This window comes from Lactuca virosa, chromosome 9, assembly GCF_052849685.1.
Source record: "Lactuca virosa cultivar CGN04683 chromosome 9, Lactuca_virosa_CGN04683_v6, whole genome shotgun sequence".
In the NCBI taxonomy this organism is placed as follows: Eukaryota; Viridiplantae; Streptophyta; class Magnoliopsida; order Asterales; family Asteraceae; genus Lactuca; species Lactuca virosa.
Window position 1 is genome coordinate 26,846,972 of NC_136434.1, and position 16,402 is coordinate 26,863,373.

At 43.5% G+C, this 16,402-nt stretch overlaps 1 protein-coding gene across 1 annotated transcript; it reads left to right on the top strand.

Moving 5' to 3' along the window:
- Positions 1–202: 202 nt before the first annotated feature.
- Positions 203–631, top strand: LOC145139068 (putative mitochondrial protein AtMg00860). The gene has a single exon (XM_079073022.1). The coding sequence runs from the start codon at positions 203–205 to the stop codon at positions 629–631; it is 429 nt and encodes a 142-aa protein (XP_078929148.1).
- The last annotated feature ends 15,771 nt before the right edge of the window (positions 632–16,402 follow it).

The window sequence follows — 16,402 nt, forward strand, 5'->3', positions numbered from 1 at the left end:
TATGGACACTACGAGTTTTTAGTTATGTCGTTTGGACTAACCAATGCTCCAATAACATTTATGGGTTTAATGAATATGGTTTCTAAACCATTCATCAACAAATCTGTAATGGTGTTCATCGATGATATTCTCGTATACTCGAATAGCCAGCAGGAGCATGGAAAACATTTGCGAGAAGTGTTAGAAATTCTATAAAAAGGATATGTTGTATGCTAAGTTCCCTAAATGTGATTTTTGGATCATAGAGGTAAAATTCTTGGGTCATGTGGTTAACCAAGAAGGAATAATTGTTGATACAACAAAAATCGAAGCAGTGATGAAGTGGGAACGACCAAAAAGTCCCACCGAGATTCATAGCTTTTTGGGATTATCTGGATATTACAGAAGGTTTATCCAAGGATTTTCTTCAATAGCTACTCAATTGACAGGTTTGACCCATAAAGGAGCTACTTACACATGGAGTGAGAATCACGAAGAAGCTTTTGAGGAGTTAAAGAAGAAGTTGTGTGAAGCACCAATTCTTTCTTTACCCGACAGAGTTGAAGACTTCATAGTTTACAGTGATGCATCTGGAGTTGAGTTAGGATGTGTTTTGACCCAAAGAGATAAAGTAATCGCATATGCATCCTGACAATTGAAAGAGCACTAGAAGAACTATCCCACTCATGATCTGGAGTTGGTAGCGGTAGTTTTTATGTTAAAGATATGGAGATTTATCTTTCTAGCACGAGGTGCAAACTCTTCACTGCTTATAAGAGTCTCCAGTACCTCTTTAATTAGAAGAAGTTAAATATGAGACAAAGACGTTGGCTAGAGTTACTCAAGGATTACGACTGCGAGATACTTTATCACCCTAGTAAAGCAAATGTTGTAGTAGACACTTTAAGTAGAAAAGTAAACTTGGAAAGGAAAAGGCCAAGGGTGTTAAGAATTGATATTTTCTCGAAAACTGTAGAGAGAATTAATAAAGCTTAGGAAGATGCTTTAGAAGAATAAAACCGGAAGGAAGAACGTTTAGGCAAAACGTTAATATTTGGTACAAATGTACAAGGGTTGAAGGTATTCCAAAACAGGATTTGGATACCTAACATAGGAGATATAAGAGATATTCTCATGGAAGAAGCCCAAAAGACCATGTAATCGATTCATCCCGGCAGTACCAAGATGTATAGGGATTTGAAACCTCATTACTGGTGGTCGACGATGAAGCTCGATGTTTCAAAGTATGTGGTTGATTATGTAATCTGCGCAAGAGTTAAAAAGCAACATCATAAACCATATAGGAGTTTGGATCCATTACCTGTACCCATGGGTAAGTAGGAGGACATTACCATGGACTTCATAACCAAACTACCCAGGACGAAAAATGGTCACGATATGATTTGGGAAATCATAGACCTACTGACAAAGAGTGCACACTTCATAGCAGCCAATGAGAAGTGATCTATGGATAGGCTGGTAAATGCCTATGTGAAGGAGATAGTAAGACTTCATGGTGTTCCCTTGATGATCATGTCAGACCGTGTCAGTCGTTTCCCCTCGAGGTTTTGGAATAGCTTACAAGAAGAGATGGGTACGAAGTTGTGTTTGAGTACAACCTACCATCCACAAACTGATGGTAAGAGTGAGAGGACAATTCAAACATTGGAAGATATGTTGAGACCATGTACCATGGAATTTCAAGGTAACTGGTATGAGCATCTACCCCTAGTAGAATTTTTCGACAACAATAGTTACCATTCGAGCATTAAGATGGAACCTTATCAAGCACTGTACAGGAAAAAGTGTCCTACGCCATCTTGTTGGCTTGAAGCTGGAGAGAAGCAATTTATGGGTCCTGAGATTGTCCATCGGACTGCCAAGAAGCTAAAGGTGATTAGAGAAAGGATGTTAGCAGCTCAAGATCGTCAAAAGAGATATGCTTACAAAAATCGACGATCAATGACTTTCGAAGTTGGAGATTTGGTGTTGCTTAAAGTATCGCCCTGAAAGGGACTTATCAGATTTGGAAAAAAGAGGGAAGTTGAGTCCAAGATTTATTGCACCATTCAAGGTTTTTCAGAGAGTTGGGAACCAAGCTTACAAGTTAGAATTGCCAGAAGAACTGAATGGTATCTATAACACTTTCCATGTGTGTAATTCGAACGGGCTGAACCTCACCTGGGAAACTGAGGACAACATGATGAGTCATTATCCTCATCTGTTTGTTCAAGCATGATTCTGAGGATGGAATCATCCTAAGGGGGAGAGAGTTGTAACGTCCCTGTTTTCCACTAAGCATTAATAAGATGATGTAATAGTTAGGGTCAACAATTGTAAGCTTTTGAAGTAATAAAAGAAAATTATGTGAATATTATGTGTTATGTTAATATATCATATGCTTACTATAATAAAATAGAAATAAAATATGCGTCCAAAAAAATAATAATAATTAGGTCAAATATCCTTGATGAAAGATGAAGCAGTTATGATAAGGATTCCGGAGATATAAGGAAACACTCATATCTGACTTATAACGAAGAAGTTATCACCCGTTGAAATTTCGCAATTAAACCGACACGGCTCTGCGTATCATGAAAAGTAAATTTTTGATAAATTACTTTTTAACCTTATTGATCTAAACGAAGGTCATAGTAGCCGTTAAACCGAGAGTGTGCATATAGAGAACGTCCAAATCTCACTTCGTAAGAGGAAGTTATGATTTTTCTAAGATTCGGCGCATCAGTATGCGCACTGATATCAAATTTTAGATAGGTTGACTGTTAGCCAAAACAATCTAAACGAGAGTTGAATATCTCGTTGATAGGATTCCAACGATATAAAGACAGTCAAAACTGGACGTAGGATGACAAAGTTATGCATTTTATATGGGCTTTAATAGTCTAAGTCTGTTTGAAATAAATAAAGTCAAAATTCGCCAACGAAGTCTAAATGAAAGTTGTAGATCTCACCGAGAGATTTCCGTGGATATAAAGAACGACAAAAACGGAGCCCATATGAAGAAGTTACGCAATTTTGAAATCTTGAAATTTGGCACGCGTGTATGCGCCTCGCCCACGACGTTCTAGAAGCCGCCACGGTGCCCCAACCATTGACAGCCATGTGTCAAGCATTCAGAGGGAAAGAGTAGCGCCCAAGAACGTGCGCGACACGCACCTACCCTTGCGCGGCGTGCCTGGTTGCTGTTCTGCCTATAAATAGATGTTTTGAGTTCAATCTTTCCATATACATCTCCAAATCTCTCTCTCTCTCTCTCTCTCTCTCTCTCTCGATTTCTAATCTTTTTGGTTATAATTTTCTTAGTAGTTAGGATATTTTGGCAAGTTCGGAGGTCCCTAGGAGCCAGGTATCTAGTAGCTTTCAGCCCGAGTTCTGCCAGTACAATTTCCCGACTTTTGTCTAGGAAAATCCCTGTAAGTTAAGCTACACTCTTTTCTTTTCAGTGTAACTTATATTTATAGTCATACATCGTTGTTATGAAATTAAAAATAAGAACTATCAATAATTCAAAGTTATAATACTAATTGATCTACTTACGGGAGAGGTGACTAGAATGGTCATGTTAGCTTAGTTGTTGGGTTCCAGAAAGCTATTGTAACGACGTGAATTTCCAAAACAATTTTTCATTTTAAAAACAATCTTTCATTCATAAAATATCATAATAATCCAATGTATCATACGTTATCACAATAAACAAATCCCAAGATCCTCAAATACATAAATCCTCTCAGTGTGTACGGATCATGCCGGCGCCTTCCCGCGATCCTCGCTAGCACCTGAAACACATAACACAACAACTGTAAGCATAAATGCTTAGTGAGTTCCCCAAAATACCACATGCAACAAATACGCCACTCAAGGCTAGAATACGACCCTCCAGTCGATGTGTCTCAGCGGGACCCTCCAGTCCCGTAGCTCGTTGGACCCTTTGGTCCGGTCATAGCTCGTCGGACCCTTCGGTCCAGTCTGTTTCGTTGGACCCTTCGGTCCGATCTACATCGTTGGACCCTCCGGTCCGGTCTATACAACATATAGCATACATATATCATAATGCACATAATCTCATACACATAGCACACAAGACCCTCCGGTCTACACATAAATACCACTCTAGGTAATGTATAGTGAGAAGACTCACCTCGAAGATGTCGGATAATCACTCGTGCTCAACCTTCCGACCTAGCTTCCTCCTATAGCATAAAGACATCTCTAATTAACACCTCCCTGACTTAGTTTGACTAATGCCCTAAAGTCAACACAAGTCAACTCTGGTCAACGTTGGCCAATGGCCACCCCTTTGACCCAACTCGTCGAGTCAGGAACTGACTCGGCGAGTTCAGACGTGAACTCAAGTCCCCTAAATCCCAACTGACTCACCGAGTCACTCCCCCAACTCGGCGAGTCACCAACTGTGAGTCACGGGACAACCCGGTCCGACTCGTCGAGTCTGCTCATGGACTCGGCGAGTTCATTCCATGCTCGAACTCAAATGGCCTTCTGAGGTCAGATCTGTTCCTCTAATCCATAGATCTGACCTTCCTAAGCTCATTAAACACGTAAAGGTTCAAACTTGATACTCATACAACGTCCAAATAACTCTACTTGAAGAATTATCCCCAAATACAACATCCTAAGTCCATTTCTTCCATAACTCATCATAAAGCAAGATGGATAAGGCTCTCTGGACCACTATGGGTCCAGATCCGAAGCCTAAACATGATAAGGGGCCATATTTCCAACAAATCATCCCAATAAAGGGTATAGAAAACCCTAGATCCATGGATTCTTCAACAAAACAGAAAAAGGATCGATATGCTACCTCAAGGATGATGTTCTTTGCTTGAGATCCACAGATATGCAACCTCCTTGGCCTCCTCTAAGCTGAAACCACCTTCTTCTTGCAAAACCAACCCACAAAGATCAAATAATGGCTTCTTCCCTCTCACAAACGCTCAAGCACTCTTAGGGTTTCTCTCAAGGGTCTGGTAGCCGCAAATGGTGGCTATAAGAGTCCTTAAATAGGTCCCAAACCCAAGAAATTAAAGTTTCTTTCGTCAATTCTGACTCGGCGAGTGCACTTCCCTGACTCGTCGAGTCTGATCATTTTCCACGTCACCCATTCGCGACCTGACTCGACGAGTCTAAGCACCAACTCGTCGAGTCACCTCAACACAAATCAAATTACAATATTAATTAATGTACCTGAGAAACCGGGCGTTACAATTCTCCCCCACTAGATTCAGACTTCGCCCCCGAAGTCTCGTTCTGCAAACAACTCTGGGTACTGCTCCCGCATCTCAAACTCCGGCTCCCAAGTCAGCTCGGACCCCTTCCGATATTGCCACTGGACCTGCACCAGGGACACCTCCTTGTTCCTCAGAACCTTGATCCTCCTATCTCGGATCGCGATCGACCTTTCAACATAGTTCAGGCTCGCATCCACCTGAATGTCCTCTAATGGAACCACTGTTGACTCATCGGCAATACACTTCCTCAACTGAGACACGTGGAAGGTATCATGAATCTGACTCAGCTCGGCAGGTAGCTCCAAACGATACGCTGCCCTGCCCACCCTAGCTGTCACCCTGAATGGACCGATATATCGAGGCCCCAACTTGCCTCTCTTCCTGAATCGAATCACACCTTTCCAAGGTGATACCTTCAGGAGAACGAAATCACCAACCTGAAACTCGAGCTCTGAGCGACGCCTATCCGCGTAGCTCTTCTGGCGACTCTGAGCCGTCAGCAACCTCTGCCTGACCTGCTGAATCTGCTTAGTAGTCTGGAGCACTATCTCCGTACTACCCATCACACGCTGCCCTACCTCTCCCCAACAAATGGGAGTCCGACACCTCCTCCCATACAACAACTCGAAGGGGGGCATACCAATGCTCGAATGGTGGCTGTTGTTATAGGAAAACTCAGCCAATGGTAGGTATGTGTCCCAGCTCCCTCCGAAGTCCAACACACATGCTCAAAGCATGTCCTAGAGCGTCTGAATCGTCCGCTCACTCTGTTTGTCCGTCTGTGGGTGGTATGCGGTGCTGAAATGCAGCCTCGTACCCAACTCCTCATGGAATTTCTTCCAGAACCTGGAAGTGAAACGTACATCTCGATCTGACACAATCGAGATCGGTACTCCATGACGCGATACCACCTCCCTCACATACAACTCTGCCAACCTCTCAGCAGAAGAGCTCTCGCTGATAGCAAGAAAATGCGCGCTCTTCGTCAGCCGGTCGACGATCACCCAAATTGCATCGACACCCCTCGCGGTCCTCGGCAATTTGGTGATGAAATCCATGGAAATCTGTTCCCACTTCCACTGGGGAACCTCAAGCGGCTGCAACTTGCCATGCGGACGTTGGTGCTCGGCCTTAACCTTGCGACAGGTCAAGCACGTCTCGACAAACCACGTGACATCCCTTTTTATACAGGGCCACCAATAATCTTTCTTCAGGTCCAAATACATCTTAGTGGCCCCGGGATGGATCGAGAACCTCGATCTATGCGCCTCCTCCATCAGAATGGTGCACGTCCCGCCTGTATACGGCACCCAAATCCGACCCTGAAAGGTCATAAGCCCACGACTATCGGTAACAAACTCAGGTACCTGTCCAATCACCCGCTCCCTCTTGCGGTTCTTCGGTCTCACGGCCTCTGCCTGGGCCTCCTGAATGGTGTCCAAAACCAGAGTCATCACTGTCAATCGCATATAAGTGTCTCGAATCGGGGCACTCTTCGCCCTACGACTCAGCGCATCAGCTACAACATTAGCTTTGCCCGGGTGGTACAGGATCTCACAATCGTAATCCTTTACCACATCCAACCATCTCCTCTGGCGCATGTTCAGGTTGGGCTGATCCATCAGATACTTCAAACTCTTGTGGTCCGTGTATATGGTACACCGAACCCCATACAAATAGTGACGCCAGATCTTGAGGGCGAACACCACTGCCCCCAACTCCAGATCGTGGGTGGGATACCTCGTCTCATGAGGCTTCAGCTGCCTCGATGCATACGCTATCACATGCCCCCTATGCATAAGCACTGCACCCAACCCCGATATCGATGCGTCACAATACACCACAAAATCCTCCATCCCTTCCGCGATGGCTAACACTGGGGCTTCGCATAACTTCTGGCGAAGTGTCTCAAACGAGGTCTGCTGCTCCGGACCCCATGAAAAAGCAACACCCTTCCGGGTCAACCTGGTGAGAGGCACGACGATCTTGGAGAAATCTCTGATAAATCTCCGATAGTAGCCAGCCAATCCCAGAAAACTCCTGGTCTCGGTGGGTGATCTTGGCACCTCCCACCTCATAACCACCTCAATCTTGGCCGGGTCGACCAAAATCCCATCCTGGTTGACGAGATGCCCCAAGAACTGGACCTCCCTTAACCAGAACTCGCACTTGGAGAATTTGGCATAAAGCCTCTCCGTCCTCAGTACCCCGAGAATCTCTCTCAGATGCTCCTCGTGCTGCTCTCTAGATCTCGAATATACCAGTATATCGTCGATTAACACGATCACCGAACGATCCAACATCGGTCTACACACCCTGTTCATGAGATCCATGAAAGCTGCTGGTGCATTGGTGAGCCCGAAAGGCATCACCACGAACTCGTAATGCCCATAACGAGTCCTGAACGCCGTCTTCTGGATATCCTCATCATGCACTCTCATCTGATGATATCCAGACCTCAGATCAATCTTGGAGAACCAAGACGCTCCCTGTAACTGATCAAACAGATCATCAATCCTCGGCAGTGGGTAACGGTTCTTGACCGTTAACTTGTTCAACTCCCGGTAATCAATGCACATCCGGTGTGAACCATCCTTTTTCTTGACAAAAAGGATCGGCGCTCCCCACGGTGAGCTACTCGGTCGAATAAACCCCTTCCCCAGCAGCTCCTGCAGCTGTGAGGATAACTCTTGCATCTCTGGTGGCGCAAGGCGATAGGGCGTCTTGGCGATAGGCGCCGCTCCCGGAACCAAATCGATGCGAAACTCCACCTGCCTCTCGGGAGGCACACCCGGCAACTCCTCGGGGAAAACGTCCGGGAACTCACGCACTATCGGCACATCATCAACAGAACTAGATCTCTCTGTTGCTACTCGTGTGTCCATCACATATGCCACAAACCCACTACAGCCCTGCTGTAGACTCTGCCTCGCTCTAGCAGCCGAACATAATGCTGACCCTGAACGGGTACCCTCGCCGTACACCGTAAGAACTCCCCCACTAGGGTCTCGTATCGTCACCAACTATCGCTCGCAGTCTATAACTGCCCCAAAACGGCTCAACCAATCCATACCCATTATAACACACACGTCCCCCATCGCAATCGGGACAAGATCAATCGGAAACTCAACATCGAAGATCTCGAGTACACATCCCCGAATCACATTCGTAGCATATACCGCTCGTTCGTCAGCTATGGAAACTCGTAGAGGTCGACTCAACGCCTCCCGCTGGATACTGATGTGCTGACTAAACGCTAACGACACAAAAGACCGACTCGCACCCGAGTCAAATAACACCAAAGCAGGTACAGAACTAACAAGAAAAGTACCTACGCATAACATTATATAAGCACAATATCTCCAACTCGGCATAAATAAATGAAAGAATACATAACAGCCACGACATCGGGCGCTGCGCGGACCTCCTCCACTGTCAACTGGAAGGCTCTCCCGCGAGCCTTCGGTGCCTCGGCCTTTGCTGGCCGGGTCTCCGTAGCTCGAGCAGCAGGTGCAGATCCCTGCGCTGATCCCTGCAGCAGCTGTGGGCACTCGGCCTTCCGATGGCCGGTCTGGTTGCAATGAAAGCAAACCGAGAATCCATTGGGTCAATCCCTCGCGTAATGCCCCTCCTTCCCACACTTGTAACACACCCCAGCCCTGCACACTCCCTCGTGGCTCTTGCCGCACTTTCCACAAGTGCGGCCCTTCGGACCCCCAGATCTCGAATCAGCGGGCTTTGCCCGCTTGGCTGCCGGCTGCGCCTGTGCCGGTCGCCTGTCCCTCCTCTGAGTCGGCCTCCTCCCTGACCTGAGTCTCCAGCTCAATCTCTCTCTTCCGGGCATTTGCCTGAAGCTCGACAAATGTCCGGTATGACGAGTTCGCCACGAACTCACGGATATCCCTCCTCAGTATGCTCAAGTACCGGCTCATACGTGCCAGCTCAGTCGACACGTGCTCAGGGCAAAACAACGCCCTCTCGTGAAACATCCTCGTAATCACCGTCACAGACTCAGTTCCCTGCTTGAGGGATAAGAACTCCTGGGCCAGACGTTCCCTCTCCACAGGGGGAACATACTCATCTCGAAACATCGTGGTGAACCTCTCCCAGGTCACCGCAGTAAGCTCTGCCGTAGTGAAGTCTGCCGTCACAAACTTCCACCAGTCCTTCGCTCCCAAGCGAAGCTGGTTCAGCGCAAACCGAACCCTCAGATGCTCCGGACACGAGCAGGTGTAGAAGCATCCCTCGATATCAGAAATCCACCTCATCGCAGCAATCGGGTCCTGCGTCCCATCAAACTCTGGTAGCTTCGTGTTGCTGAACTCTCGGTACAGCAACGAGTCACCCCCCTGCGGCCTGGCAGCAGCGACGGCTGCGGTGGCCGCAGCAACAGCAACCTCAGTAAGAGCAGCGTATCGCTCATCAAAAGTCTCGATCAGCGTGGTCTTGATAGACCCGAACATCTCTGGTATCTCAGCTCGAATGGTCGCAACCACCTCCTCGTGAATCAACCTACGAATCTCCTCATCGCTGGTACCACTGCCTCCTGGGTGGTGGCGCGTCCCAACCATGATGTCTCTGAAACACAACACAAAAGAATCAGAGACTCGTTCGAGTATACTCGCACTCGATACTCAACCCTACTCGTTCTTTAGTACCCTAAGGATTCTTACTTGGACTGCTCACTGATCCGGTGTTTCCAGTAGTACGGGCCCTTATACCACCTTCCACAGCGCATCGATATTCACCCCAAGTCCTCCTCCTAGGATCCCAGATCACAAGTACTCTATATCTCTCTAAACTCAGGCTACTCTCTAGTAGACCACTCATAAATTCCTCGCTGCTACCTACTTACTCTCGAAATATCTCATAGTAGCAGTAACTCCTAGGCTAAGGAATCACAAATCAGGCCACTCTAGTCCTTATATGAATACCTAGCCTACTCTAGCATGCATATCATATCATAACATATCTCATAACACATAATGTAAGGGTATTTTGGGAAATCACCGTTCAGGCGTTGGCTGATCGTACACACTGCTCCGTTCTGCTTTTCTCAAAAGTCCTTTACTCTTTTGGAAAAATTGTTTCTTTTATGAAAAATTCTCTCAAATCCTCAGTTTGAGTTCAGATACGCCCGGAGGTGTATCTGAATCCCTCAAAGCAAGGCTCTGATACCAACTTGTAACGACGTGAATTTCCAAAACAATTTTTCATTTTAAAAACAATCTTTCATTCATAAAATATCATAATAATCCAATGTATCACACGTTATCACAATAAACAAATCCCAAGATCCTCAAATACATAAATCCTCTCAGTGTGTACGGATCATGTCGGCGCCTTCCCGCGATCCTCGCTAGTACCTGAAACACATAACACAACAACTGTAAGCATAAATGCTTAGTGAGTTCCCCAAAATACCACATGCAACACATACGCCACTCAAGGCTACAATACGACCCTCCGGTCGATGTGTCTCAGCGGGACCCTCCAGTTCCGTAGCTCGTTGGACCCTTTGGTCCGGTCATAGCTCGTCGGACCCTTCGGTCCAGTTTGTGTCGTTGGACCCTTCGGTCCGGTCTATATCGTTGGACCCTCCGGTCCGGTCTATACAACACATAGCATACATATATCACAATGCACATAATCTCATACATATAGCACACAAGACCCTCCGGTCTACACATAAATACCACTCTAGGTAATGTATAGTGAGAAGACTCACCTCGAAGATGTCGGATAATCACTCGTGCTCAACCTTACGACCTAGCTTCCTCCTATAGCATAAAGACATCTCTAATTAACACCTCCCTGACTTAGTTTGACTAATGCCCTAAAGTCAACACAAGTCAACTCTGGTCAACGTTGGCCAATGGCCACCCCTTTGACCCAACTCGTCGAGTCAGGCACTGACTCGACGAGTTCAGACGTGAACTCAAGTCCCCTAAATCCCAACTGACTCACCGAGTCACTCCCCCAACTCGGCGAGTCACCAACTGTGAGTCACGGGACAACCCGGTCCGACTCGTCGAGTCTGCTCATGGACTTGGCGAGTTCATTCCATGCTCGAACTCAAATGGCCTTCTGAAGTCAGATCTGTTCCTCTAATCCATAGATCTGACCTTCCTAAGCTCATTAAACACGTAAAGGTTCAAACTTGATACTCATACAACGTCCAAATAACTCTACTTGAAGAATTAGCCCCAAATACAACATCCTAAGTCCATTTCTTCCATAACTCATCATAAAGCAAGATGGATAAGTCTCTCTGGACCACTATGGGTCCAGACCCGAAGCCTAAACATGATAAGGGACCATATTTCCAACAAATCATCCCAATAAAGGGTATAGAAAACCCTAGGTCCATGGATTCTTCAACAAAACAGAAAAAGGATCGATATGCTACCTCAAGGATGATGTTCTTTGCTTGAGATCCACATATATGCAACCTCCTTGGCCTCCTCTAAGCTGAAACCACCTTCTTCTTGCAAAACCAACCCACAAAGATCAAATAATGGCTTCTTCCCTCTCACAAACGCTCAAGCACTCTTAGGGTTTCTCTCAAGGGTCTGGTAGCCGCAAATAGTGGCTATAAGAGTCCTTAAATAGGTCCCAAACCCGAGAAATTAGGGTTTCTTTCGTCAGTTCTGAATCGGTGAGTGCACTCCCCTGACTCGTCGAGTCTGATCATTTTCCACGTCACCCATTCGCGACCTGACTCGACGAGTCTAATGTAATGCCCGTGTTTCTAGGCTAGGCATTTATATTGACATTATAGTCTAGGTTAACCTTTGTAACTCATTTTGAAGAAATGAAAAGGAATTATGTGAATATTATGTGAATTATGTGTTTTATGCTTAATTATTAGGGCTTAATTAATTAAGAATAAAAATGAGCGTCAAAAATTAAATTTTAGATAAAGCCGATATCTATTAAGAAACTTGTAGTGGGCGTGACAAGGATTACGGATATATAAAGAATGCCGAAATCCGAGTTATAACGAAGAAGTTATGACCTGTCGGAGTTTCGCGACAAACCGGCACGGGGCCGAATGTCGTAAAAAGTGACTTTTTGATAAACTACTTTTTGGCCTTAGTGATCTAAACGAAACTTGTAGTGTTCGTTAAACCGAGAGAAGGTATAAAAAGAACGCCCAAATCTGACTTCGTATGAGGAAGTTATGATTTTTCGAAGTTTCAGCTTAGCAGTAGACAGCTAAAAACTCAAATTTTAGATCGAGTGATTTTTAGCCGACACAACCTAAACGAGAATCGAAGGTCTCGTCATTAGTAGCATAACGGTAAAAATTCTGACGAAAACGGACGTCGGATGAAGAAGTTATGAATTTTTAACGGATTTCCTGTCCCGGTCTGTTAAAAATAATAATATAAAAATTAAAATCAAAATTAGCCGACGAAGTCTAAACGAAAGTTGTAGAGCGTAATTTTACCTACGTGTGCATATAAAGAACGTCAAAAACGGAGTTCGTATGCGAAAGTTATGGATTTTAGAAGTTTTGGCGCGAATATCGAGAAAATTCGCATAGTCACGTTTTGCCACGTCACCTTCGCTGAAAGAGTGCCACGTGTCCGAAATTGGTGAGTCATGCGAAGCCACGTGTCACCTTTCCTCGCATGAACAGTAGGTGCATGTCGGATTTTGATTCGACCGAAAGGAGGCCCAATCCAAAGCTCGCAGCTGGACCGAGCCTCGCACGCCTTAGCCTCCGAGCCTCGCATATGGACTACTAGACCGCGGTCCAATCAGCAACTGCCACCGAGGCCTTCGCACGTGCAGCCACCTGCGCACCTTCGCCTGCGGACCCCACCACCGGAACCGACTTCGGACCCCCTATAAATAGAAGGGTCCTGCGAGCCTTCTCGGGTAGATTTGGAATTTTGCTATCTTTCACCCCTTTCTTCATATTGTCTTCATCTTAACATTCCCCAAAGCCCCGGTATCGATTATAAGCCCCGGAATACGCCACGAAGAGCCCGTGAAGCCCGGAAAATTTATCTTTTCGGTTTCGAAGCCTGACCTTTGCAGAGCCCGGTTTCTAAATAAAACTCCTGGTTTTATTAGAAACGAACGTTTTAGGAAACGAATTGCTGCCCGATTTTCATCAAATCAGGTGAGTGTATAGTCACTTTCATTTTACACATAGATATGAAGTATTTACCTTATAATACGTGCTATGTGTAAATATATTAATTGTTTATTTGAGGTGACTGTTGAGTTGATGTTTTATACAAGTTTTAAACTGTATATGTATTTTTATCTACAAATATGTTGGGTAGAACATGGGTAGATAGTGATGTGTGATAAAATAAAAGTGATGAGAGGCCTCGATGTGATTTGTGATTCAGTCATCTAGCGGAGTTTGGATGACGATCACGGACTTTCTAGACAGTCCAGTGGGAAACATTAGCAGGTCCGCAACCTGTAGGTGTTAATGAACTTGGGTGTTTATTCGTTGTACTCCATCCCCCTCATGGTTGCCTTTAGGACATGTATGGCTTAGGAAACCCCTTAGCAGTAGTGTCCATCCCGATCATATTCTTTAGGCTAGGTCCCTTGTGAAAAGTGTTTAGGGACGTAAAGTGAGGATAACGGGAACGGGTAATCAGGGTTATTGTTGATTGGTGAACTTAATAAGTTTATTATTACTGTGGGTTGAAAACCCTATATGCTCACCAGGCTCCCAAGCCTGACCCACTCAGTTTTTTTATGATTACAGGTAGTGGACCCCGAGCATAGTCGGAGGATGACGTGAGATTTTTGGATTATAGGCCAGTAGTTGTAAATAACTGTAGTAAGGCTTATAATGTCTTGTTTACGCTTTTGATCTGTATCGGAACATGACATCCCGAGGTTTTGATATATATATATATATATATATATATATATATATATATATATATATATATATATATATGGAAAATATATACCTTCTTAATGAAGGGTTTTGATAAACTTTTATCATATGTTGTTTGGGGACCAATTCCGCAACATCTTTTGAAAAGATTTCTCTGATTTTATTTTAAAAAGCATAAATTAAATCGGTCTTTTCTGGCCGAGAAATTAGGGGATGTCACATCTAAGCACCAACTCGTCGAGTCACCTCAACACAAATCAAATTACAATATTAATTAATGTACCTGAGAAACCGGGCGTTACAACTATTATGTCGAAATGGTCTTGCCTCCCAACTGTCCTACCTAGTTGATCCTTATTTGATAGAACTATCAATATTCATTGGAAAGATTGATAGGTATAGACTATATTTAGTGACACATAATATTAGATTAAGACTTAGTGATAATGATACTAGGTTGCGTCAAAGGAAAAGTCAATTGCAAGGAGCAAAGCGTTGTCCGAGTCTCAAATCATCACTTTAACAAGTGAGTGCATAGTTACTTTCATCTTACACATAGATATGAGGTATCTAGATAATTATATGCTAAATGTGTCTATTATCTGTGCTTTTTGATATATGTGTTAGATAAAATATTATTATATGATTTTATTTGATTTAAATCGTATACATATTTTTATATCTATAAATATATTGGGTAGAGATGAGTAGATGAAAGGTTAAATAGATGAGAGAGGCCTCGAATTTTTGGTACAACAGGTACTTGATGTTGAGTCATCTAGCGGAGTATAGATGACGACTACAGACTATTCTAGACAGTCAAGTGGAACGCTAGCAGGCTCGCAACCTGTAAGTGTTTTTGAACTTAGTGTTCACCAAGTGTACTCCATCCCCCTGGTTTCCTTATTGACATAAATTGCTAAGGTATCCCCTATGCAGTATTGTCTATCCCGATGAAAATGATCCTTAGGCTAGGTCCCTTGAAATAGAGGCTTTAGGGACAGAAAGTGAGGATAACGGGAATGGGTAATCGGGAAGAATGATTTGATGAAAATATATAAGTGAATGATTTAATTATTGTAGGGGTGAAAACCCTATGTGATCACCAGACTCCCAAGCATGACCCAATCAGTTTCTTGTATTACAGGTAGTGGCACGATAGTCCAAGTGTGATGATATGATGAGCGATTTATGGATGCGTATAGGCCAGTAGTTTAGATAAACTAGTGTAAGGTCTGTATTATTTCGTTTATGCTTATGTATTGTATTCACTATGACATCCTAACATTTTTAATATAAATACAATACATTTCTTCATAAATGCTTTGATAATATTATCATTTTTTTGTTAGGAACAAATTTCGCAATATTATTCTTTAAAAATGATAGTCTGATTTTAAATAAGCAATAAATCGGTATTTTCTGGCCGTAAAATTAGGGATGTCACAAATTTTAAGTTTATCCTGATGATCTTATCCAAAATCAAAATATAATCTGTTAATGTAAACACAAACTACCATCCAAATCCGAAGATATGTAATCATCTTAAATCAGTATATTGAACTTTACATTCTTGCAATGTAGTAAAGTTATTGAAGAATCAATAATGATCAAACATTATGTATCATAAGTATTACTGTTTTAGCTATGACATGGAGGGTGATGCCATTGTGATGGGTTAAACCCAGGCAAGACATAAAGCCAGACCATGAGATTTTGGAGGCATCGTGCGAAAATAAATATTGAGGCCTTATAAAAAAATCTAGTAAAATATTATTAAGTAAATTGTCTATTGATAAATTCAAAACTTAAAGTTGATAACAATAATCTCATAAACCCATTACTTAAGCACCATAAATGGGTCTTCACTCGTTAATAATAAATTGAAACTGTTACAACTAACTTTGAAAAATAAGATAAACATCCAACACATTATTATCTATCTTCTAAGATTTTTAGAAGCAAATTCATCTATTACCCTATCATAATCAGTATTTCCAATCAAAATCAAAGCTTAAAAGTTTAATCTCTCTTAGGGCATAATAGATTGCAAATAAGATTTTAAAGGTTTTAGCTTTGCAAAGCTTCCTTCCGCTTAAGTAACTGTAATGGGAATAGTTAACAATATTTTGTATGCTAGATAAAAAAGTGGACAAGTGTTTATCCTTTATAAGAAACTTAGTATTGTGTTTGGTGTATTATGTTCAGTTGGTATTTTTGTAACAATTCTAGTTAATGAAGACATCATCAACATCGATGTCTGAGATATGTCCACTTT